General features: G+C 46.6%; 1 protein-coding gene across 2 annotated transcripts in view; it reads right to left on the reverse strand.

The window, feature by feature from the left end:
- Positions 1-25000, reverse strand: part of nphp4 (nephronophthisis 4) — a 111135-nt gene that overhangs the window by 21345 nt on the left and 64790 nt on the right. For both annotated transcript variants that reach the window (XM_062540826.1, XM_062540828.1), the window contains 7 exons: positions 22179-22364; positions 19700-19826; positions 16612-16667; positions 12429-12563; positions 9585-9748; positions 4715-4906; positions 1285-1463 (listed from right to left, as the gene is read on the reverse strand). In XM_062540826.1, the coding sequence (XP_062396810.1) occupies positions 1285-1463; positions 4715-4906; positions 9585-9748; positions 12429-12563; positions 16612-16667; positions 19700-19826; positions 22179-22364 (1039 nt within the window). The remainder of the gene's footprint in view (positions 1-1284; positions 1464-4714; positions 4907-9584; positions 9749-12428; positions 12564-16611; positions 16668-19699; positions 19827-22178; positions 22365-25000) is intronic.

The raw sequence follows: 25000 nt of genomic DNA on the forward strand, positions 1-25000 counted from the left end.
TGCTCTGATTGGTTGATGACATTGTGTGGTAATGCAAACTGGTGCTCTGATTGGCTGAATGGTTTGAATGACAATGCAGACAGGTGCTGTGATTGGTTGATGATGTTTTTAGCGTTCTTTCCTGTATGTCATTCTTTTGGTTCTTTGTTTAACACAACAACAGTGGGAACAGGACGTTTACTGCAAACAGACGGAATGTTGTCAACTTACAACAGCAAATAGGGAACCTAATTAATCGCTCCCCCACAAGAGACATCTTAATTGAATCTGCCCAGGATTCTGGCATTATAATTAGCCATGAGTATCCCCATGTCTGGGCTTCTTTGTTGCCTTGACTTGCGTTAGCAACACTGCATGTTGGTCCCGCGCATGAATGTCTTTGCTGTAACATCCAAAGACAAAAGAACTATTGTTTTTGCAAGCCAAGCCAGCCTCAAGTGTTTACCTGCTCTCAACTCCTCTGGATCAAGTCGGCCGCGGTGACTCCATTTGGAGATGAGGAGGCCATTTAAATAGCATTCTCCTGTGGTAATGCAGACAGGAGCCGTGACTGTGATTGGATAAGTGCACGGTTGAACTCCGTGGAGGTGTGGAACCTCCTTCTCATTGATTTAAATGTAAACGTGTGCCCTGGGTCATCTGAGAAGACTGCTGCGGCCCGACAGCAACCACAGGGGCACTTCCTCTCAGTCAGACATCACCCTGCCCTGGCCTGTCTTGGCCTCCCAGTATTTATATGTGTGTGTGTGTGTGTGTGTGTGTGTGTGTGTGTGTGAGCCTTGGCCTCCCTCTGCAAGGTGTGTGCAGAGGTCATTATTTATGAAACTCAGCCATTCTGACCCATTGTTAGAATCTCCAGAGGAGAGGACATGAGGTCAAACACCAGCCTGGTGCAGCCAGAGAGGTCGTCATCACACACACACACACACACACACACACCAGCCAGAGAGGTCACCATCCCACAGAGCTGCCTGCTGCACCACGTCATACTAACAACAGCGGCAGCAGCAGCAGCAGAGGAGTGAGAGGAAAGAATGAGAGAGAAGAAAATGAGAGGAGAGAGAGAGAAGAGAATCAGAGGAGAGAGAGAAGAGAATGGGAGGAGTGAGAGGAGAGAATGAGAGGAGAGAGAGAGAGAGAGAGGAAAGAATGAGAGAGAAGAAAATGAGAGGAGCGAGAGAGAGAGGAGAGAGAGAAGAATGAGAGGAGAGAGAGGAGAGAATGAGAGGATCTTACCTGAGCTGACCCTCAGAATCTCACCTGAGTTGACCCTCAGAATCTCACCTGTGTTGAGCGTCCCGTCCTTGTTGATGGTAGCGAGGATGCAGGGGTCATCATCTGTGGGCTTCCCCTGTAGACCAATCAGAGACAAGCGCTGGGTGCTGACCGGGGGGAAGCGGTAGAGCTGGAAGGTGAAGTGGACGCAGCGAGGCCAGTCAGCCGGCACACCTGTCTGAGGGATTCTGCACACACACACACACACACACACACACACACACACACACACACACACACACACACACACACACACACACACACACACACACACACACACACACACACACACACACACACACACACACACACACACACACACACACACACACACACACACACACACACACCCAGTCTGTGAGAGATGACCCTAACCCAGTGCATGAAGCCCCTTGCTCCTGCTCCTAGTGTGAGTGTACAGTAAGGTACAGTGTGTGGGGAGGGGAGGCTCCTAGTGTGAGTGTACAGTAAGGTACAGTGTGTGGGGAGGGGAGGCTCCTAGTGTGAGTGTACAGTAAGGTACAGTGTGTGGGGAGAGGGGAGGCTCCTAGTGTGAGTGTACAGTAAGGTACAGTACAGTGTGTGGGGAGAGGGGAGGCTCCTAGTGTGAGTGTACAGTAAGGTACAGTACAGTGTGTGGGGAGAGGGGAGGCTCCTAGTGTGAGAGTACAGTAAGGTACAGTACAGTGTGTGGGGAGAGGGGAGGCTCCTAGTGTGAGAGTACAGTAAGGTACAGTGTGTGGGAGTGTGAATGTACAGTAAGGTACAGTGTGTGGGGAGAGGAGAGGCTCCTAGTGTGAGTGTACAGTAAGGTACAGTACAGTGTGTGGGGAGCGGGGAGGCTCCTAGTGTGAGTGTACAGTAAGGTACAGTACAGTGTGTGGGGAGAGGGGAGGCTCCTAGTGTGAGTGTACAGTAAGGTACAGTGTGTGGGGAGAGGGGAGGCTCCTAGTGTGAGTGTACAGTAAGGTACAGTGTGTGGGGAGAGGAGAGGCTCCTAGTGTGAGTGTACAGTAAGGTACAGTGTGTGGGAGTGTGAATGTACAGTAAGGTACAGTGTGTGGGGAGAGGAGAGGCTCCTAGTGTGAGTGTACAGTAAGGTACAGTACAGTGTGTGGGGAGAGGGGAGGCTCCTAGTGTGAGAGTACAGTAAGGTACAGTACAGTGTGTGGGGAGCAGGGAGGCTCCTAGTGTGAGTGTACAGTAAGGTACAGTACAGTGTGTGGGGAGAGGGGAGGCTCCTAGTGTGAGTGTACAGTAAGGTACAGTACAGTGTGTGGGGAGAGGAGAGGCTCCTAGTGTGAGTGTACAGTAAGGTACAGTACAGTGTGTGGGGAGAGGAGAGGCTCCTAGTGTGAGTGTACAGTAAGGTACAGTGTGTGGGGAGGGGAGGCTCCTAGTGTGAGTGTACAGTAAGGTACAGTGTGTGGGGAGAGGGGAGGCTCCTAGTGTGAGTGTACAGTAAGGTACAGTACAGTGTGTGGGGAGAGGGGAGGCTCCTAGTGTGAGTGTACAGTAAGGTACAGTACAGTGTGTGGGGAGAGGAGAGGCTCCTAGTGTGAGTGTACAGTAAGGTACAGTGTGTGGGGAGAGGGGAGGCTCCTAGTGTGAGTGTACAGTAAGGTACAGTACAGTGTGTGGGGAGAGGGGAGGCTCCTAGTGTGAGTGTACAGTAAGGTACTGTACAGTGTGTGGGGAGAGGGGAGGCTCCTAGTGTGAGTGTACAGTACGGTGCAGTGTGTGGGGAGAGGGGAGGCTCCTGGTGTGAGTGTACAGTAAGGTACAGTACAGTGTGTGGGGAGAGGGGAGGCTCCTAGTGTGAGTGTGCAGTAAGGTGCAGTGTGTGGGGAGAGGGGAGGCTCCTAGTGTGAATGTACAGTAAGGTACAGTGTGTGGGGAGAGGGGAGGCTCCTAGTGTGAATGTACAGTAAGGTACAGTGTGTGGGGAGAGGGGAGGCTCCTAGTGTGAATGTACAGTAAGGTACAGTGTGTGGGGAGAGGGGAGGCTCCTGGTGTGAATGTACAGTAAGGTAGAGTGTGTGGGGAGAGTGTGAGTGTACAGTAAGGTAGAGTGTGTGGGGAGAGTGTGAATGTACAGTAAGGTACAGTGTGTGGGGAGAGTGTGAATGTACAGTAAGGTACAGTGTGTGGGGAGAGGGGAGGCCCTGTGGTCAGACGTGGCCAGCAGGCGTAATCAAAGCACATCAGGACTTTCTGCATCCTGAAACGACCCGCTCTGGGAAAGTGCTGACCACATCACAAGAGAGGCTGCGTGTGTGTTAGTGCAGCTCAACAGCTCTGAGCTCTAGGGGCTATAGCTCCTGTGTGTGTGTGTGTGTGTGTGTGTGTGTGTGTGTGTGTTCTGAACTGGAGAAGGATGTGTGTTGCTCTGCAGAGGGTCGGCCTCCTCTTAACTCATTAACTGCCATTGACGTCTTTAAACGTCAATTTAGACACATACGTTGACTGCCATTGACGTCTATAGACGTCAATTGCCGTTTTCAATGGGGAGGGCTCCTGGGTGGGCTTGGGAACGATCTGGCAGAGTTTCAGGCTTGTAAACAGACTGCACTAGCGATCCGAACCTCTAGATGGCAACAGTGCCATTTGGATCATTAGTATCTGCCTAGAGTGCACAAGTCATGCAGAGACAACTAGCAAACACACTGAAGATCGACCACAGTGGATCTAGTTTGCACGCGATGCAGGGCATAAATATGCTTACTTCTTACATCAAGGATGGAAAACACGTGAACGGTATGATCCATTTACATTGGATATTGCGATATAGACTAACAACAACCTTGCTAGTGCTAGCTTGCTAAGTCTAGCATCCTGTTCAGAGTCTATAGCGACCATCAGAGTCCCTAGCAACCTTGACGAGACTGACGAGATAACAGTGCAATCGTGGTTGACATACTACTGAAACGCTAACGTTAAAAAGTTGATTTTCACAAAAAGATCGTTTTCTCCATGTTTTGGTCAAAAACAGGTGTTTTTAGCAAAACTAACCCATGTTCTACTGACGATTACTAAAGAACGGAAAACGATAGAAACAAGCCGTTTTTTCCTGGTGAAAGAAGAGGTTTCATTTGGTACCTTCGGTGTTTACATAGTCATAAAGCTCACCGTTCGGTGGATCTTGGAAAAACAGTCAAAATGCTGTAAAACGTCTGGCAGTATGGAGCGCTCTGCACTGAAAATCGCTGGCAGCCAATGAGTTAATGACAATGTGTGTGTGTATGTGTGTGCGTGTGTGTGTGTGTGCATTCTGAACTGGAGAAGGATGTGTGTCCTCTATATGAGAATGTGTGTGTGTGTGTGTGTGTGTGTGTGTGTGTGTGTGTGTGTGTGTGTGTGTGTGTGTGTGTGTGTGTGTGTGTGTGTGTGTGTGTGTGTGTGTGTGTGTGTGTGTGTGTGTGTGTGTGTGTGTTCTGACCTGGAGAAGGCGAGGAACTGCAGGACAAGAGTGTTGCTCTGCAGCGGGTCGGCCTCCTCCCTCTGGGGGTTAAAGGTCACCGGCTCGCTGGGGTCCGAGACCTCGGCCGCCTGCCCGTGCAGATCCAGCACCTCAGGGAACCCAGCGGAGAACAGGTGCGCCAGCGAACTCCGAGAACTCCGCGATGGCAGGCTAGGAGCAATGGCAGAGGTCAAAGGTTACGACGTGTCTAGCCACAACACAAACTGGTGTTTGTGACACCTGTAGTGTAGCAGGTGGCACAGCTCTGCTAAAATGCTTCTGAAATGGACATGCATGTGCAGTTCAAGGCATGAATGGCCAATTGTGACCGGTCAATACTATCGGATTTAAAACCAAACAACACACAACTTTTTACTGAAGGCTGTAATCATTTTGTCATTCACAAGTATCACAAATAACGCATTAGATCTACACTTTGCACCTGAAATGGCTTCATTGATCTAACTATCAAACCTAAAACTGTTTTGCCAGAGATGCCACTGTACTGTAATTGGGAAAGGGAGCATCTGTGCAATGCAGCATTTGTACAGGTGAAGCAGGATCTAGTAACTGCTCAAGCAACAGGCGTAGCGTACTGTAGGACTAGGCAGCGAGGGTTAATCCAGAGCGAGAGGCACAAACGTTCAACAACTTCCACGTTCCTTTATGCAGACCAGAGTAAGCCCTCGCTGCACTGATGGCAATGGGAGATTTGTGGAATTGCACCAATAAATTGGTCATTGTGTCTTTCTGGAGATGTTTTTTTTTTTACGTTGCTCTATCTTGCTAATAATCAAGGATCTTTGGCGTAGGTGTACAGCACTGCAGATGTAATAACTGCTCAGTAACAGGTGTAGGTATGCGGCTCCGCGGATGATACAAGGTGCCTCTCATGTAAAGTTTATACGTCCTTCCTCGCTCCTCGGGCCTCAATCCTCACTGATCTACATAAAGAATGATGGGGCGGCAACAACGATAGTCTATCCCTTCGTCTATCTTTCTTTATGTAGATCAGTGAGGATCGAGGCCCGAGGAGCGAGGGAGGACGTATAAACTTTACATGAGAGGCACCCAACGTTGAGTTAGAGGCTGGTGGCAAGAGAGAAGAAGCGGCGTCCTGTGTCCTGTGTGAGTTTGGTGCTCAAGGCTCTCCAGCGCCTCCTGGAGGGGAGGAGTACAGGGAGAGAGCGCTCATGGCAGGTGTGATTGAATTTGCTTCATCTACCTGTAAAGCGTGCGTGAGGGGAGCATCTGGCTGCAGTCACAGGTCAGGCATCTGAGGACCGAGCATCGTCTTCACACCTGCTCTTCATCAGGCGCAATCAGCGCACCAGGTGCTCAACTGAGCTGTACTTGATTACTTGATAGCTGACTCGATTAACACATCTCCGAGCAGCACCCAGGGAGGCCCAAACACACACCACTTAAGGTGAACTTGCATTGGATTTCTAAAGACAGATTGACTCATAGTTCGTTCCCAAACGCACATCACTTAAAGGGATATTCCACCATTTGGAGAATTACACTAATTTTCCACGTCCCTTTGAGTTAAACAATTGATTTTTACCTTTCTCTAGTTCATCCAGGCGTTCTCAGAGTCTAGCGACGATACCACTTTTAGCTCCAGCCTAGCATAGATCATTGAATCGGATTAGACCATTAGCTTTTTTGCTTGCTAGCATCACATTTAAAAGTGACTAAGATTTCTGGTAATGTTGCTATTTAATACTTGTCTCCTCTCAAGTTAGAAAGTGTAATAAGACCAATGGAAAATGAAACGTGGCGATTTTCTAGGCTGATTTGACATGGAACTACACTCTCATGCAGGCGTAATAATCCAGTCACGTCTGCTGCAGCTCAACCTTGTTGCTGGAAGTTAGCTTACAGGGACTATTTTTTATTACGCTGGATTGAGAGTATATTTCCATGTCAAATCAGCCTAGAAATTCGCTTTTAGTTGTGATGCTAGCGGGCGAGAAGCTAACGGTCTAATCAGATTCAATGATCTATGCTAGGCTGGAGTTAAAACTGGTATCGCCAGACTCTGAGAACGGCTGGATGAACTGGAGAGAGGTAAAAAATCAATTATTTAACTCAAGGGGAGGTGGAAAATGAGTGCAATTCCCCAAATGGTGGAATATCCCTTTAGGGTGAACTCACATTGGATTCCTAAAGACAGATTGTCCCATAGTTCGTGCCTGAACACAGATCACTAAAGGTGAACTCACAGCTGCTTCCCCAACTCATGTCATTTAAGGTTAACTCACATCTCCTGCCCAAATGCAGACCGCTTCAGGTGAACTTGCATTTCCTGCCTTTTTCTTCCCCTTTTTTCTTTTTTCCTTTTTCCACAAACACAGGGAGGTTTGACCTAAATCCTCCTCTCTTCAGTAATATAAATTATAAACACTTCCCACAAGCAGTGCGGAGAACAAGAGAACAGGTAGGTAAACCACGACTGCCACCACCAAGCAAACAGCTCGTCACCAGCAGGACTTCAACATCAGTTTAAAGGGCTGGATTAACAGCTTGCCACCAGTAAATCTGTCAGCTCTTCAGATAGAACACCGTAGATCCCCATGATCACCATCATCTAATCTGCAGCTAAAACACCATAAACTCATCATCAGTACCTCCTCAGTTAAAACACCATAAGATCACCATCAGTACCTCCTCAGTTAAACACCATAAGATCACCATCATCTAATCTTCAGTTAAAACACAGTGAGATCGCCATCATCTAATCTTCAGTTAAAACACCATAAGATCACCATCATCAGCTCTTCAGTTAAAACACAGTGAGATCGCCATCATCTAATCTTCAGTTAAAACACCATAAGATCACCATCATCAGCTCTTCAGTTAAAACACCGTAAGATCACCATCTAATCTTCAGCTAAAACACCATAAACTCATCATCGGTAACTCTTCAGTTAAAACACCGTAAGATCACTATCATCTAATCTTCAGCTAAAACACCATAAACTCATCATCGGTAACTCTTCAGTTAAAACACCATAAGCTCATCATCAGCTCTTCAGTTAAAACGCCAGAATCCACCATCAGTAACTTGACTAAGGGTACGTCTACACACGATTGCGCTTAGTTCGAAAAAGAAAGACTTTGGTTACAATTGGGCCTCCTGTCAACTTCACCCCATTGTTTTTGAACTTCTCAAACGGAAAGATTTGAGATTTTGAAAGGACTTTGCTCCGTTTAAAAACAATGGAGTTCTAATTGTTTTCTTAACACGTCACGTGGAGCCGCATACGTACGCCTCCGGTGGGCGCCGGCCTTAAAGGGTTTCAGCTGGTGTGTTCCAGGCATGCTGTCGAGTCTCTGCGGCTTCTGATGTCATTGGTTAAATGCTGCATAATGTAAACGCATCAGATATTCTACCCCAGTTGCTTGTAGCCGTGGAAAAGATTTGGGTGCAAATGAGGCTAATATTACGCCTGAACTCTCCTTTGTTTCCTCCTTGCACTTGTCATTGTGTTTGTCAGTCGACGTGAAACGCCAGAGAGTGTGTGTGTACGGCCGTGCTGCGTAGGCTCGAGATAGACATCCGTGCCGTAATCACCGAGGAAAACAGTCATTACGCGAATCCTGACATCATTTGGCTTAACTGGCACAGACGAAGAGAATCCGGGTGAAGGAATAACATAACCTATGGATCATGCTAATTTTCTGCTAAATTAAACATTAATAATCCAGCGCCGCGCCCCTCCTCCCATAACACCAAGCTCATCACAACCCACAATTACACTGCCGCCGCTGCGGCTGCTGATGATGGCTGGGAATTCACTTCAGTGTGTGGGAGTGTGTGTGTCTGTGTCCAGGCAAGTGTTTATGCATCAGTATATTTAAGTGTGTGTGTGTGTGTGTGTGTGTGTGTTTATGAATGTGCGCGAGTGTATCTTTCTGTGATAATGTCCCCTCATCATCTAAAGATGCAATCAGCGATAAGAGGCGAGAGAGGGCTTTTTTTCCCTTCTTTTTTTCAGAGAAAATTGCTGGGTGTTTGCAGACCATCTTAATAGCGCTTTTTCCAGTCAAAACAACAATTTAAGACCAACCGGGGAAATGTCTACCGCAAACTACTGAAATGAAATCTGAATTCTCTCAAGGTCTACAATCCAGACAGAGGTATTCATGGATGTTCAAATAGGCTTGCCCAAATGGCCTTGGATTAACAGCTCAAGCATGCATCCCTATACCCCTTGAACGTCTGTCATGAATTCCTGGATTTATTTCCCAGAAAAACAGTGGTCTACAGTATGTGTCTGGTGAAAGAATATACGTGTGCGTGTGTGTGTTTGTGCTTGTACTGGAGTGTGCGTGCGTGCGTGTTATCCATTGGTCCATGTGCGTGCGCCTGTCTGTGTATGTGTTACCCTGTACGTGTGTGTGTGCCTGTGAGTGTGTGTGTGCACGTGTCTGTGTGTGTGTGTGTGTGTGTGTGTGTGTGTGTGTTTATGTGTGTTTATGTGTGTGTGTATGCATTACCCTGTGGTTTGCGTGCCCAGCATGATGACAGGGGCTTGCACTGGTGTGTGTGTGTGTGTGTGTGTGTGTGTGTGTGTGTGTGTGTGTGTGTGTGTGTGTGTGTGTGTGTGTGTGTGTGTGTGTGTGTGTGTGTGTGTGTGTGTGTGTGTGTGTGTGTGTGTGTGTGTGTGTGTGTGTGTGTGTGTGTGTGTGTGTGCGCGCGCGCACGCGCGGCGCGTGTATGTGTGTGCATTACCCTGTGGTTCGCGTGCCCAGCATGATGACTGGGGCCTGCACTGGTGTGTGTGTGTGTGTGTGTGTGTGTGTGTGTGTGTGTGTGTGTGTGTGTGTGTGTGTGCATTACCCTGTGGTTCGCGTGCCCAGCATGATGACTGGGGCCTGCACTGGTGTGTAGGTGAGCTCCTGCAGGGGGGGTTCATCGACCTCCTGAGGCTCTGAACCAGATGGATCTGGCACGTCCATCACACTCATCTCCAGATGCACTATGCTGCTCACGCCAAAACGTTCCTGCAACACCACACACACACACACACACACACACACACACACACACACACACACACACACACACACTTTAACCGCAGAGATGACACAAAAGCAAAGAAACAAGCAACAACCGTTGAGAATTGACTTCAGCTTTGGCTTGTAATGACTGGGTGCCTGGGTGCCAAAGACTGCATTTGGAGAGTGACAATATTTGCATCTGCACACCACCACAATGGATCTGAAACAAAGCAACCCAGATGTACTTGAATGGTAGATGAGTGTGTGTGTGTGTGTGTGTGTGTGTGTGTGTGTGTGTGTGTGTGTGTGTGTGTGTGGGTGTGAGTGGGTGTGGGTGGGTGTGTGTGTGGGTGGGTGTGTGTGTGTGTGGGATGGGTGGTTTGGTATCTAACCACACTTGAAATAAAATATTTTCAGCTTTAATTCAAGGCCTTGAACAAACATCTTCCATTAACCGTTATATAGGAATAACAGCCATTAAATATTTGAAAGATGGAAAGATGGAAAAGTAGTGTGTGGGTTTCCTATAATGAATCACTATATTTAGCTTGCCTGTCAATTGCCTGTCATTCCACTGTGCAAAGATGAAGTGGCAGACCTGTGTTCTGTTTAATGGTGAGGGAAGGGAAGGAGTGTGTGTGTGTGTGTGTGTGTGTGTGTGTGTGTGTGTGTGTGTGTGTGTGTGTGTGTGTGTGTGTGTGTGTGTGTGTGTGTGTGTGTGTGTGAGTGTGTGTGTGTGTGTGTGTGGGGGGGGGGGGGGGTGTGAGTGTGTGAGTGTGTGTATGTGTATGTGTGTGTGTGTGTGTATGTGAATGTGTGTGTGTGTGTGTGTGTGTGTGTGTGTGTGTGTGTGTGTGTGTGTGTGTGTGTGTGTGTGTGTGCATGTATGTGTGTGTGTGTGTGTGTGTGGGTGGGTGTGTGAGTGTGTGTATGTGTATGTGTATGTGTATGTGTATGTGTATGTGTGTGTATGTGAATGTGTGTGTGTGTGTGTGTGTGTGTGTGTGTGTGTGTGTGTGTGTGTGTGTGTGTACACAGTATGTGCATGTGTGTGAATGTGTGTGTGTGTACACAGTATGTGTATGTGTGTGAATGTGTGTGTGTGTGTGTGTGTGTGTGTGTGTGTGTGTGTGTGTGTGTGTGTGTGTGTGTGTGTGTGTGTGTGTGTGTGTGTGTGAGTGCGTGCGTGCGTGCGTGCCTGCGTGCGTGCGTACGTGCGTGCGTGTGTGTGTGGGTGGTGATGATGATGGACGAGGTATACAGTACAAGTGATTTCTTTGTTGATCCAGAGTGTGTGGGACTGAGTACTACTGTGGTGCACAGAACACTGATGATATTTTAGCCTAATAACAGTGACTGGGTACTAGCCTAATAACAGTGACTGGGGACTAGCCTAATAACAGTGACTGGGGACTAGCCTAATAACAGTGACTGGGGACTAGCCTAATAACAGTGGGCTTTCCTTCCAGCAATGAGCCCTGTGTCTGGCCACAGTGGCACTGAAGCCAGCAGTAGTTTTTGCTTTCTTTGTAGTATGGTAATCCTCCTGCCATGCTTAGAAAAACTATCGTCTATTATCAAAGGCTCATTGTGGCCCAGGAAATATTCTTCCTCTTACAAATCACTTTTGTATTCAAGGGCAGCTTTACAATTTGGTAGTGTTACTTTAACTTGTCCAGAAGTAGTGTGATCCAAATGTGTGAAAATTGTTGCAAGCATAGCCACAAATTATTACTCAGTGCCACATAATTGTACTAGTATTGTTTTCCAACTATTCCTATTATGATAGTTATTAAATGAAACAATGTGGCCATAAATCCAACCTGCAGCGCCACCTTTTGAACGAACCTGGTACAGCAATGAAATACCAATTATACGTTTTTTGGCCTTTATTGAGATGGGACAGTGAAGACGGGGGGGGGGGGGGGGGGGGGGCTATTCTGAACACTAATGAGACACACCTGGATTAGGAGATTCTCACAAGGGACATTGTGAGGACATTTTTGAGGCATATAAGTCCACAGTGGGGCATGAATTTATGAGGATATAACACACACACACACACATTTTAGGCAAATGGAACCCAACTGCACCTGGAAAAGTGTGAAATGTTGTGATGCTGGGGGTAGAATTGCTACATCATAAAAATGACTGATGCTAAATTGTCAAGTAAGGAATAAAAAGTTAAATGTGTTGACGTGTGTGCCCGCTCCATTGAGTGGAGCCAAGGACCTGTTGTAGTCTATGGACCGTGGGACTCATGGAACTCTTTACTGTGCATAATCCGGTCTATGCAAAACACACACGCCTATAGCCTTCTTGGACAACTGAATGCCTCTCCTGCATAGAGGTTAACTGTTTATGCCATACATTTCATCCAGCTTTTTTCATCGTCTTTTTATATGAGGGTTCAGTAAATGATCATTGTGGATAAAATGTGAATTTTTGAAACCTGTGTAAAGTGATGGACTACAGACAGTGTTTGTGTGTGTGTGTGTGTGTGTGTGTGTGTGTGTGTGTGTGTGTGTGTGTGTGTGTGTGTGTGTGTGTGTGTGTATGCATTTATGTGTTGTATATTTGTGAATGTGTGTGTGTGTGTGTTTGTGTGTGTATATATGCATGTATGTGTTTGTATGTTTGTGAATGTGTGTGTGTGTGTGTGTGTGTGTGGGTGGTATCTTACCACATGTGACAGCTGGTGGGCTGAAGCCAATGGGGAGGCATGGAGCCTAGAGGGAATAGACTGTTGCCATGGAGACCCTGTGGAGTGTCTGAGAGTCGGGTGGCGTGAAGCTTCAGCCAGCTGAGACATGGAGAGCTGAAGAGGAGAGAGAGAGAGAGGGAGAGAGAGAGAGAGAGAGAGAGAGAGAGGAGAGGAGGAATGAAAGAGACAGAGAAGGAGAGCAAGAGAAAACAAATTAAGATGTGGCGAGAGAAAACAAGAGAGGCATTAATTGATCACACTCTCATGGATTCTCACAGATCACCAGTCACAGCCTTCCCAGCGTTTAGCCTCCCTGAGCGCCAGGGCGGCCCACCGGCTGCATGTAAACTAGGGATGCGTCGGGACACTGGGACCAGGGCTTTTTAGGCCACGCTAACCGGACAGCTTCGGTACCTCAATATACAGCTCTATATACAGAATACAACATACAGAACTTAATACTACAGTATACGATAAAAAATGAAGAGACCAATGCACATTTTTTACAAAGTCATCCCACGGTTACTGAGTAACATTCTAATGAGTAGACGGTCATATTCAAAATTAAGAGACCACTGCATATTTGAATATGACCGTCGTCAACTCATTCGAAGGAAAAATGTCATTAAAAAGTGAACTATATTCTGCTACTAGATTGAAAATGTCTGTGTGCCAGCCTGTCCCTGGGCTGAGGACTGCAGCCTGTGACGCCGGAGTACCGTGGTGGCGTCCCTAATGTGAGCCCTCCAGCTGTAGCTGCTGAGAGCCCTGCGCTGACCGGCGGCGTGTCCCCCTCAGAGGCCAGCCTCTGGAGCCGTGAATGGGCCGCTTAAGAGTCACGCTCGGAGTGGCACCCAAACCAAAACGGCGCCATTAATTGGTCTGGGTCATCAATGTCTCTAACAATCCGTGTTGCCTCTGCACTGTGTGTGTGTGTGTGTGTGTGTGTGTGTGTGTGTGTGTGTGTGTGCGTGCGTGCGTGCGTGCGTGCGTGCGTGCGTGCGTGCGTGCGTGCGTGCGTGCGTGTGTGGCTGTCTGTGGCTGTGTGTGTGTGGCTGTGTGTGTGGCTGTGTGTGTGTACGAGTGTGTGTGTGTGTGGCTGTGTGTGGCTGTGTGTGTGTGTGTGTGTGTGTGTGTGTGTGTGTGTGTGGCTGTGTGCATGTGTCTGTGTGTGTGTGTGTGTGTGTGTGTAGCTGTATCTGTGCATGTGTGTATGTCTCTGTTTGTGGCTTGGGAGCTGTTACAGTATATTTCTGCATTTGAGTTTGGCTGGGATATTTGTGTGCATGACTATGCAGGAATCAAGCATCACTGGAGGATGCCTAGTCATATATGCATAGAGCCGATACATCCCATAATGAGCAACAGTGTGGGGTCCTGGTTCACATATACAATAGTTAGTTCTGAGGCATCCCATAGGTAGGCCTGTCCTTTACCAATCCTATTGAAACTGCTAATTGTGAAGCATTAAGCATTAAGCATTAACCATAAAAGGGGGTACAAACCAAAAGATTTGCTACAAGATAAGCTGCCTGATGACGGTCTAGCGACCGAAAGCTTGCTCAGTAAAGCAATTTTTTGCACAAAGACCTGAAGTGTGTGGATTCTTCTAAAAAATCCACACGTTTATACTAAGTCCTGCACCTCACACGGATGAGCGGTGATCTTTTACTTTTCTGCTCTACAAGATAAGCTGCAATGTTCTAAAACCTTGCAACTGCGACGAGACATGATGAACGCTTTGCGACGGCTTGCAACAGCTGGCAGCGACACGCAACATTTAATTCACACCACTGCAACTCCTTCTGCAACGGTTCCGTCTACTCAAACTTTAAGCTTTAACCCTAACACTTTACCAAACCTACTCAGAGCGTTCTGAGGCACTAACTCTAACCCTTTAACCTTGGTTAGTAATAACACCGTAGTTCATGCATTTATTTTGAAGGCTCCAGACAGCAGCTGTTGACTGGTCCCACTACAGCAGGCCGACGGCCATACCACACTGGTTCCATCCAGAAGGATCTCTATTATTCAAAGCCAGAGACGGACATCCCGCCTCCAGAAAGTAACATTCCTGCCACTCATTCTCTCTACCTGTGCACTTCTGCTAATTAAGATGAGCTGGTTTACTAAATGGTTGGAAATATTTGGCAGGACTTTTACTCTCTGCACCCGGGATGTCCACCTCTGTTCAAAGCATAATGCACCAGGTGCGCTACCTGGGGAGATGTATGAATGGACATGGACAAATGGCCTCCCCAGACTGCTCGACAATGTTTGACACTGAGAACAATGGGGACTAGCCGCCTAAAAGCCTGTGAATCGCCGGCTAGCTGTGCAGTCAGTAAACGGCTACTGAGAGGCAGATGTGTGTATTATTAGGAAGAGCTGCGTAAACAGTGATTTTGCCAGTCAGCGCATGCTATGCCCGTCTATTCTATTTGCTAACCCTTGGCCTGATCAGGGCATGTCACCGCCCTTTAACTCTAATTTGCAGTGCTAACTGAACGGCACCCAAATCACAGCCGCAGTTAAGTAGAATCATAGAACGGAATAAAATAATCAGTAAACAGACATAGATCACATGCTGGGTGTCATCAAAGAGAGAGTTAAAGTAGGGCAGTAATTCCACCACTCAAAAAAATAATTGTTAGATGGATAATTTGTTGGATAGTTTGGGTACCTATTAGAAACCAATTCAATAGCATAGGAGGGATCTATGTAGGGGAGTGGGCAGCGTGAAGAAGTGAAAATGTGTTGAAGTTGCTTTTGACAAGGTACAAGTGAGGAAACCAGTGCTCTGAATACTGATTCCATTGTTTCGGAAAAGTTTCTCTTTTTTAACCACATTCTGGATTACACCTGCTTTTCAAAAGGTGAAAAATGTTCACCTCAAAACAGACGTGTGCCGTCACCCACAATTTCAACACCTAAACCGGAATACCTAATCAGACCGTCTTAAGGCTTCTCCTGTCATGAGTTTGTGCCAAACTATCACTTCTCCCTCTCCCTTCACATGGATCCATATGCATGAGTAAGAGAGATGCAGCTTGATGTTCTGCGCTCCTGTGGCAGGTAGAAAGTGCTTTCATTCCTACTTTTCCACGCCATGCTTTAAAACGCACGTAGCGACAAAAATAACGTCTGGAACAGGCGCTAACATGTGCGCTAACATGTGCATCCATCTGTCCTTGAATATTCCGGATAGGACTACACTTGTAGACAGAGACTGGTTAATACACAAAACACACTCACCTAGATATGATTGTGTGTTAGTGTTAGCACTGCTCTCTGGGGGGGGCATGTGCAGGGGGGCTCATGGGGACATGCCCCCCCGAGTGTAGCGCTGTAGCCGCCTGGCTGCATTAGCTGCTGGGTGTGGCCACTCAAGCTTTTGCAGATAAAACCGTTTATATTCGTTGCTTTGTACCAACAGTACTCGGTGACCTCAGAAAACGGAGATTTATGTGAACACTCGTCGGGTTGCCCCGTTAAGGGTGCTCTCACGACTTTCCTCGCCTGGATATGACTGTGCGTTGGAGTTAAAGCAGCTACTTAAGAGTAGCCCCACGGCTTTCACCAGCAGTGACATTCGACTCCTGGGCTTTTGTGCCTCTGGCTAAATCCCAGCCACGGAGGTATGTTTAACCAACAAGCAGCGTGTTGCTGAGTCCCGGAGGCATCCTTACGAGCGTCACGCACACAGACGGCATGTTGCTGAATCACAGAGGTATCTTTTTACCAACGTCACACACACAATATTGGTTAACCACCGCTCAACACTTTATCAAACCAAAATGTTTGCCGTTAATCCCTTTAAAACAACCTTTATCCATCTCTGTGACTAAATAATTAGATTGCTCTCTACATCACATACAGAGATAAAAATCTGATCAAATTTTTGGTCGTGTCTGGCTGGTTTTCCAGGACTTCTCTCTTCACTGCACTCGGCATGTGTTCCAATACAGGTCCAATAAGCACATTGACAAGTCTCAAGTAAAGAAAACCCAACACTGCGTTTCATCCGGTTTGCACAGGCGGCACTAATTGAAGCAGTCCAGCCTATGGAGGATGGATGACTACTGAAATGTGAATGTGTTTGTTTGCTGTTGCTGAAAGGGTGTTGAAGCTTTAATGAGATACACAAGCGTGAAGGCCTTACCCCTGGGCCCTGGACCGATCTCGACAGGGAGGCCTGAAGCTCCTGGATGCTTTCGTCTAAGAGAGAGACAGAGAGAGAGAGAGGGGAGGTTGGTGGTGGTTTGTGTGTTTGGGTGGGGGGGATACATAAATAACAAATAAATATTATCAAAGACAAATCTAAATGGGAATTCTTCTAAAGGAAATCCACAAGTTTTGTTTCCTAATTAGAAAGAGCTCTTCATCAGTGAGTGGTTGGGCATGTGTTCTGTTTTCACCCTCAGAGACTTCGGTTTCACAGTTTCCTCCACTCACACTCTTACTTTGCCAATTAGAGTAGTCCTGAGAGGACTGCAGCAACCAGAGACCGGTCATCAGGCTACACAGCTCCACAGCAACATGAGAGTGCAGTTCTACAGCATTACATTACATTGCATTGCATTGCATTTAGCAGACACTTTCCTGAGAGAACTGAAGCAGCGAGAGACTGGCCACCAGGCTACACAGCTACACAGCAACATAAGACTGGTCATGACAGTGCAGTTCTATAGCATTACATTATATCACCTTTAGAAGACACTTTTTTGTCCAAAGTGACTTACATATGTTAATTATATTACATGGGATTACTTTCACTGTCCCTGGAGCAACTTGGGGTTACGTGCCCTGCTCAAAGGCACAATGGTGGAAGCCGGGAATTGAACCGACAACTTTCAGGCTACTGCACGCTAGCCCAGCTCCTTACCACTACAGTACACTACCACAGTCCCCACACAGCAACATAAGGCTGGTCATCAGAGTAATCAAACAAAACATATTATTATATTATTATCATTATTATTATTGCTATTATTATTATTATTATTATTATTATTATCAGGCTGCAGTTCTACAGCAACATGAGACTGGTCATCAGGCTGCAGTTCCGCAGCAGGGTAAACAGAAGCCTGCCGTTACAGGCTTGGTTGGGGCTGCAGCAATCTGCTGCCACACTGGTGCTCTTCCCCTCCTCGGCCTCTGAGCTACAGCACTGTAGGTTCAGCTCTTGATACAAGCCATTTCCTTCTTCTTTTTTTCAGTTTGGTGAACTACTGTTGAACTTCTGCTACTGGCGCTGTTAAAAAAATAACTGAAAAATAACTGCATTTGAATAAGAGTCTAGGGATACTTAGAGATGAGCACTGGTCAGCATGGGGCCATAGCGTATCAGCTGGATGGCTATTCCATGTGAAATTCGGGCGGCCTCAGGAGCAGTTAGTGGAGAAGCAGCACCCTGCTGCCCCCTGTGGTGGGAGAGGCTAGAGCTGCGCTGAGCTCCTCCAGGAGAGTCCACCAATACAGAAGCACTATTGGGGTGGACGAACATTTGAGGCATTCTCACTCGGTTAGGACGTGAAAGCAATGGCTTGATACGGGATTTCAAGTGTGTGTGTGTGTGTGAGTGAGTGTGTGTACAGGAATGTATCTGTATGTCAGAGAGAGTATGCATTTGTGCGTGCATGTGTGTGGGTGTGTGTGTGTGTGTGTGTGTGTGTGTGTGTGTGCGTTTGCATGTGTGGGTGTGTGGGTGTGTGTGTGTGTGTGTGTGTGTGTGTGTGTGTGTGTGTGTGTGTGTGTGTGTGTGTGTGTGTGTGTGTGTGTGTGTGTGTGTGTGTGTGCGTTTGTGTGCGCGCGCATACAGTATGTGTGTGTGTTATTGTGTGTGTGTGGTGCACTTGTGTGTGTGTGTGATTGTGTATGTGTTTGCGTGTGTGTGGGGGTGCACTTTGTGTGTGTGTGTGTGTGTGTGTGTGTGTGTGTGCGTGTGTGTGTGTGTGTGCGTTTGCGTGTGTGCATGTGTGTGTGTGTGTGTGTGTGTGTAACAGCAGGATGACATTCTGCGGTGGGCAAGTCATCTCATGTTCAGTGGCATGTGTGAAAGGCCTCCACATTTGAATATCATTAGGGAGAGAAGTGCCAGACAGGTAGAAATACAGACTGGCTATGACCAATTAGCCTTGATCCAGCAGATAGCCTGACAGCTGACGACGTCATCGGCCAAATGCAACAGCAAGCAGAAGAAAGGGGAAGATTTCTGTTAAAACATTTTAGAGACAGACCGGCTTGAGGAGGAAAGTACAAGGAGACATGCTGGGTGTAATTTGAGGAGAAAATCAGAAGCAGGATGTTGCTTGAATGCCTATAAAGTGATGTCGCACTTCCCCTCAACGAGAATCCTAATTCACTTTTATATGAGGCGTATGACACCTGACAGAGCCACTGTCACTACTGTTATGTTGGGCTAAGTCTCTTTTTGACTGCTGGAACCCTCCCAGGGCTATTCAGAAAGTTTGTGAGGGTTGTAGAATGTGATGATATTCTGCACTGAATACTCTTCATTTTCTTTCATTTGTCTGGCTAGCTGTAATTTCCGTGCTAAAATAGGCAATTTGTACTTGGTTTGCGTTCTGAAAAGCCTTACATGAATTATGCCACTGGAAGTGATCACCACGTAGCCACAGGCAAATTGACAGTCAGACCTGCAGGAGTGCTGGCAGTCATGATGGTCTCTGATTGTATTCTTTGTTATCGACTGTTCTCACATTGAAGCGATTTAGTTCAATATTGGTGAAGTGGTCATTGATATGGGGTGAGGTGGGGTGGGGTTGGTGGGGGGGTGAGTGGGGTGGGGGGTTCAGCAGAGACAGGAATCTAAAGACTAGAGGACTAGAGGGGATCTCAGCCTCCAATGCACCAAACTAAGCCTGATAGATACACACCAATCCAAACCCAACATATTTAAAGACCTGATGCAATCACTGAAGGGTGAAGCACACTGCACGCCTGCTGTGCTCTGAGACTGATTCTGAATACTTCAATGAAATAAACACGGAGCAAAACACCCCTGGGCAGCACTGCAGATTACACTAGAGCCCATCAGACAATCTGTCATCTCACACCCCGACGCAGGGTCAGCCCAGAGGACACACACACACACACACACACACACAACACACACACACACACACACACACACACACACACACACACACACACACACACACACACACACACACACACACACACACACACACACACACACACACGTGGATGGTGTTGCGGGGACTCACCGCGCGCTGGAGACACGCCCTGCTTGCGCTTGGCCAGGCCGGCCCTCCTGGACCCCGCCGGGCTGGACTGAGGCATCTTCTCCCGCGTGGAGAACTGGAAGCTCAGGTGGACGCCGCCTCGAGTGGCCTGCAGGGAGAAAAGGGAACGCCAGATATCCTCAGACAGAGCTCGTCTCGGGGATTAGACCGTGATGACAGATTATCAGAGCTTTTGTCTGCAGCATTAAACGGTGGCGAGAGATTCCCAAAGCTCGTCTCAGGTTTAAACGGAGTTGACGGAGGTTGCTGTAATCACAGTGTTGATGGCGGAGGCTCTAATTGGCAGTTTGGACCCCGTGTTCCCGTTAATGAAGGGAGAGTCATAACTAGACCGCTAATCAGGGAAACAGTTGGGTGGATTCCACCGCGAAGAGCCCCAGTCATAGCAGGCTCTAATTTTCCAAATCACGCTAATATGACACGTGCAAAGGGAAGGCTCTGCTATGGCACGGTGATGGGATAATGAGTGGAGAGCCCGCAGAAACCTTCAGCACCACCACACAACAGACACAACAGCTTGAGCAGCTGCCCGGCCTGCACTGCACGTCACGTCCTCTGTGAGAGCTTATCCTGAGACATCGGCAGCTCCTGCAGCGTGCAACACAACGTCCTTCACTTCAGAGTCACGGCTCGGTGTCACACGGCTATTTTAGGCGGCGTTCACACTGACAGCGAGACACTTCTTTCACCTCCAAAATGAGAGTGTTCTTAATTAATGAGTGTTAAAAACAGGCAAGGTCGATATCAATTATGCACGTGTTGTTGCTATGATACATTAATTGGTATTAATTGTGGACATGGGCTGTGATAGATTACATTGAACTGAATAGCTAGCTCCCTGCCTTATCTAAGACAGCTAAGCAATAACCTATTATTGGGAATGAAACAACCTCAAACGTTGAACAAATGTTATGTTTGAGTGCCTTGCATATTTAGAATCCTCGTTTTTTCCTCGTCTACTTGCACCTTGCTCATCTTGGTGTGTAGGTGCGCTGATTGTAGGAATGTGAGGCAGGTAGCAACGGTCAGTTGCATCGTTCCAGAGGGAAACATTTGAAGTTGAGCGCCTAGACAAAAAAGCTTGCCAGCATGACAGTCCCCTTAGACTGGTCTGTAGTGTTACTCCATACTTAGTTTGGACAAATGGAGCTGAGTGGTTGGATGTGGACACTGTTGCAATGTTTTTTTTATATTTCCAAAACGGTGTTACTTTACCCAGAATGCATGGCCCATAGTCCTACTTAAGATAGGACTCAAGGACTAAACTGCTTTGTGCAACAAATGTCATGTAATGTAATGTAAAATGAAATTAGTGTCAATCTCAAGCCTGTCTATCTGCTACATCTAAGCCATAGTAAGTGTTTGTGTTTATGTTTGTGAAACTGGTCCCAATATTGCGCTACACTTCAGAGTCAAATCACCCTTCTATTCACTTCAGAATTAGAATCGGGTTTCACTTCAGAATCAAAATCACCATTCACTTCAGAATTAGAATCAGGCCTCAGTTCAAAATCAGAATCTCTCTTCTCTTCAGAATCACGCTGCACTTCCTCAGTGCACAGTGCTCGTGCTGATTATCTCTGGGTGATTATCAGAGAGCTATTAACATCCAAGGATCAAAGCATATCTAATTTAATAAATACTTTTATCTACTTTAAATCAAAGTGATGCTGCCACCATTTCACTTGCCAAAAAAATTACTACAATGACCTAAATTCCAATTCTTACATCACAGGAGAATAGAGGTCTGTGCAAGAGAATAAATAAATCTGACAACCCATTGTGACAGAAGGAGGAAGAAAATACAGGATCATGTCATTCATATGTGAAACAGCCGGAACTAATAGTCCTGCATGAGCGATCTATCTAACACACTCATATACAGCAGAGGAAAGAAGTGTTACACTTTCCCATGTCATTCTTTATTACTTTATTACACATTACTACTTATGAACTTTGATGTTTGGATCTTTTTTTAATAGGATTATCTGAGTTAATACTAATATCTAGTGACAATTTCAGGCAAATGGTCTCATTGGAAGTATACTTACTGTAGTGGAAGAAAACGTAGACTCAATACCTATCTCCCCTGCTGCATACTGTGCACACACTACACTATATACAGACACACTTGATGCCAGATAACACTCTCATCAACATGCCACTTAATGTGTATGACATATATTATATTTCATCATAAAATAAAAAATATATCTATCTTTATAAACAAACACACACACACACACACACATAACAGACACACAAACACATAACACATAACACACACACACACACACACACACACACACACACACACACACACACACACACACACACACACACACACACACACACACACACACACACACACACACACACACACAACCATACTGTACATAGGCAGGCTCGCAGGCTCACACACATACACACGCAGGCTCACCTCAGTGGTGCTGTCAGGGCTGGTGCAAGGTGCGCTGTAGACCATGACATCAAAGGGGTTGGGTGTGGCTCCGCCCTGTAGCTGCAGCTGCACCTGGGCGCCAGCACCTGCGTCCGCGGAGAAGGGGCTCCAGGCCGCCCAGCCCAGGCACTGCAGGAAGGCCACGCGTGACGTGCCGCTCGACAACTGCACAGAACACACAGACAGAGATGCTGGTCAACTCACTTTGTACCAAAAACCCCATGCCCACATGGAGGAATCAAGTCCCATACACATACAAACCCCAACCCCATACCCACATGGAGGAATCAAGTCCCATACACATACAAACCCCAACCCCATACCCACATGGAGGAATCAAGTCCCATACACATACAAACCCCATGCCCACATGGAGGAATCAAGTCCCATACACATACAAACCCCATTAGTAGCTGCATGCTGAAGTAGAGAATGAACTGGGGTATTAATTAGGGGTATTGATGAGGGGAGTATGATGAAGGATATTTAGTGTTTGGGAGTTGCATTGATGTGGGGTATTTAGGGGTTGGAGTATTGGTAAGGGGTATTTAGTGTTTTAGGGTATTAATTAGGGATATTTAGGCTTTTGTTTTGTTTAGGTTTTTGGGGTATTAATTAGGGTATTTAGAGCTTTAGCGTATTTTAATTAGGGGGTATAGAGCTTTAGCGTATTAATTAGGGGTGTGTAGGTTTTTGGGGTATTAATTAGGGGTATTTAGGTGTTTGGGGTATTAATTAGGGGTATTCAGTGCTTTAACATATTCATTTTTTGTTTTGCTTGGGAGTTTGGGCTAGAGCTTTAGCGTATTAATTAGGGGTGTGTAGGTGTTTGGGGTATTAATTAGGGGTATTTAGGTGTTTGGGGTATTAATTAGGGGTATTCAGTGCTTTAGCATATTATTTTTTTGTTTTGCTTGGGAGTTTGGGGCATGGGGTAGTGAAGCGATTGTGGTAATAATGAATGTGCTGGGTTCTCATCAAATGTGTTTTTAAGAGCCGCTGATCAAGTCGGTCCTGCGGGGGCCCATTGCATTGAATTATGAGCAATCAATAATCAAGCTGTTCAGTCACAGACACGGGCCAATTAATCACTGGAGTGAAAACACCTCCCAACACCAGCAGATTCCTCACCTCCTTCTCATTCAAAACACACACACACACACAGACACACACACACACACACACACACGCACACACACACACACACACACTGTGGCTTATTTGCTGTGGGACATTCAGAAAACGCCTTCACTGCCAAGTGCAACCAGAACTACATCCATTAAACTGGTCTAAAACAAAGTTAAATGGACCAGAGCAGTGTCCAGGAGGAGGGGTCGTCCTGTGAGCAGGGGTTAGAGTTCAGGTTGCCGTCCAGTGGCCGTGCTTACAGGCTCTATGCACCTCACAATTTAGTGTTCTGTTATACCAGCACATCAACATCCCGTTAGGCTAATAAATGAGCAAATAAACATGGCTCAAGACTCAACTCACATAAACTATTTAGAACAGCTTCTGAAAATAATGTAGACTTTTACTACCAGCAAGCAACAGGCAGGGTTGAACAGGCCTATTCAAACGCCTATTCCCCACAGGAAACACAGAGAAAAACTTTTTGCGAACATTTTGTGAGTGTTCAGAAATCCTTACATATATTTCTACATTCCTCACAACCCTCTGCAGTCTGAAAAAGATCCATCTATTTCCTCATAGATCAAAACTGACACGAACACAAACAGCAGATTGAATCAAGGCTTTATGTTTCATTCGAGACATGGGCAGCAGCGAGGATGATTAACACGATGCAGCCGATGACTAAGTATGGTCTCTATAATTTGCAAATAAATCTGTAATCTTTCCTATTTCCCCAAAACACCGTCTGTTTTCAGTTAGACTGACACCCCGCTCTGCCACTCTGTCCCTTCGGATGGGCCGCTCGGAATAAACAAACAACAATTCCATTAACACTCCGAATTTATGAACAGTTTCAAAGTTCTAGAATGTGCTTCTGGCACTCCGACTGGCAGTCTACAAACACACCCAACGGGTCACATCAGACACAAACACATCAAAAAGAAGCTTTATGCACATTTTGATGTGTCTGTGTCAGATGTGGCCAAATTAAAAAGGGAAATTATAAACAACATCACTTGTTTTTCAATACATTCATTACTTTGGTTTAAAAAGGTGTCATTACTTCTTCCTTACCAGCTGCTGAAAATGTGTCTTGGTTTGGAAATCTAACCCAACTAAATTTGTAATTGTATGGCCCTGAGGTGCGTTCAAGTTCACCGAACTTAGGCGAACATAGGCAAACGTTTGTGAACGTTCGCAAACAGTATTTCGTTAGCCTTGAGTTTTTGGCAAACGTTTGCTAACAATCGCGAACAGTCTGAGGAGGTGGTGCGCCGCGAACATACAGTAAAACTGGACGTGAGTTTGACGAACGCAATAATGCAATTACTGTTAGAATGGAATGTTCACACCCTCGGTGTTCCCTGCAGAGGTGTTTTTGACCTCTAGGGGTGCTGTGGAGCAGTCCCCTTCTTCAACTTTTGTGTTGAAAAAAAAACTCGTCTTCCATCTACCCAACAACTGTCCCTTGGATTTTGCCCAGCAGCTCAGGCTGGAAACCTGCACATACAGTATATCTTCTCTGCTTCCTGTCCACGTTTGCTGGGTCCAATCACAAACTAGCTTATCCGCCAGGCGCACCCGGATCGTTGGTCTGATTGGTTGAAGGACTATCCAAGCGTACAGAGTCATTTGAACTATGCCTCTTGTGCAGTAGAAATAAAGCTCAG

The sequence above is a fragment of the Sardina pilchardus genome, chromosome 7 (assembly GCF_963854185.1).
Source record: "Sardina pilchardus chromosome 7, fSarPil1.1, whole genome shotgun sequence".
NCBI lineage: Eukaryota > Metazoa > Chordata > Actinopteri > Clupeiformes > Clupeidae > Sardina > Sardina pilchardus.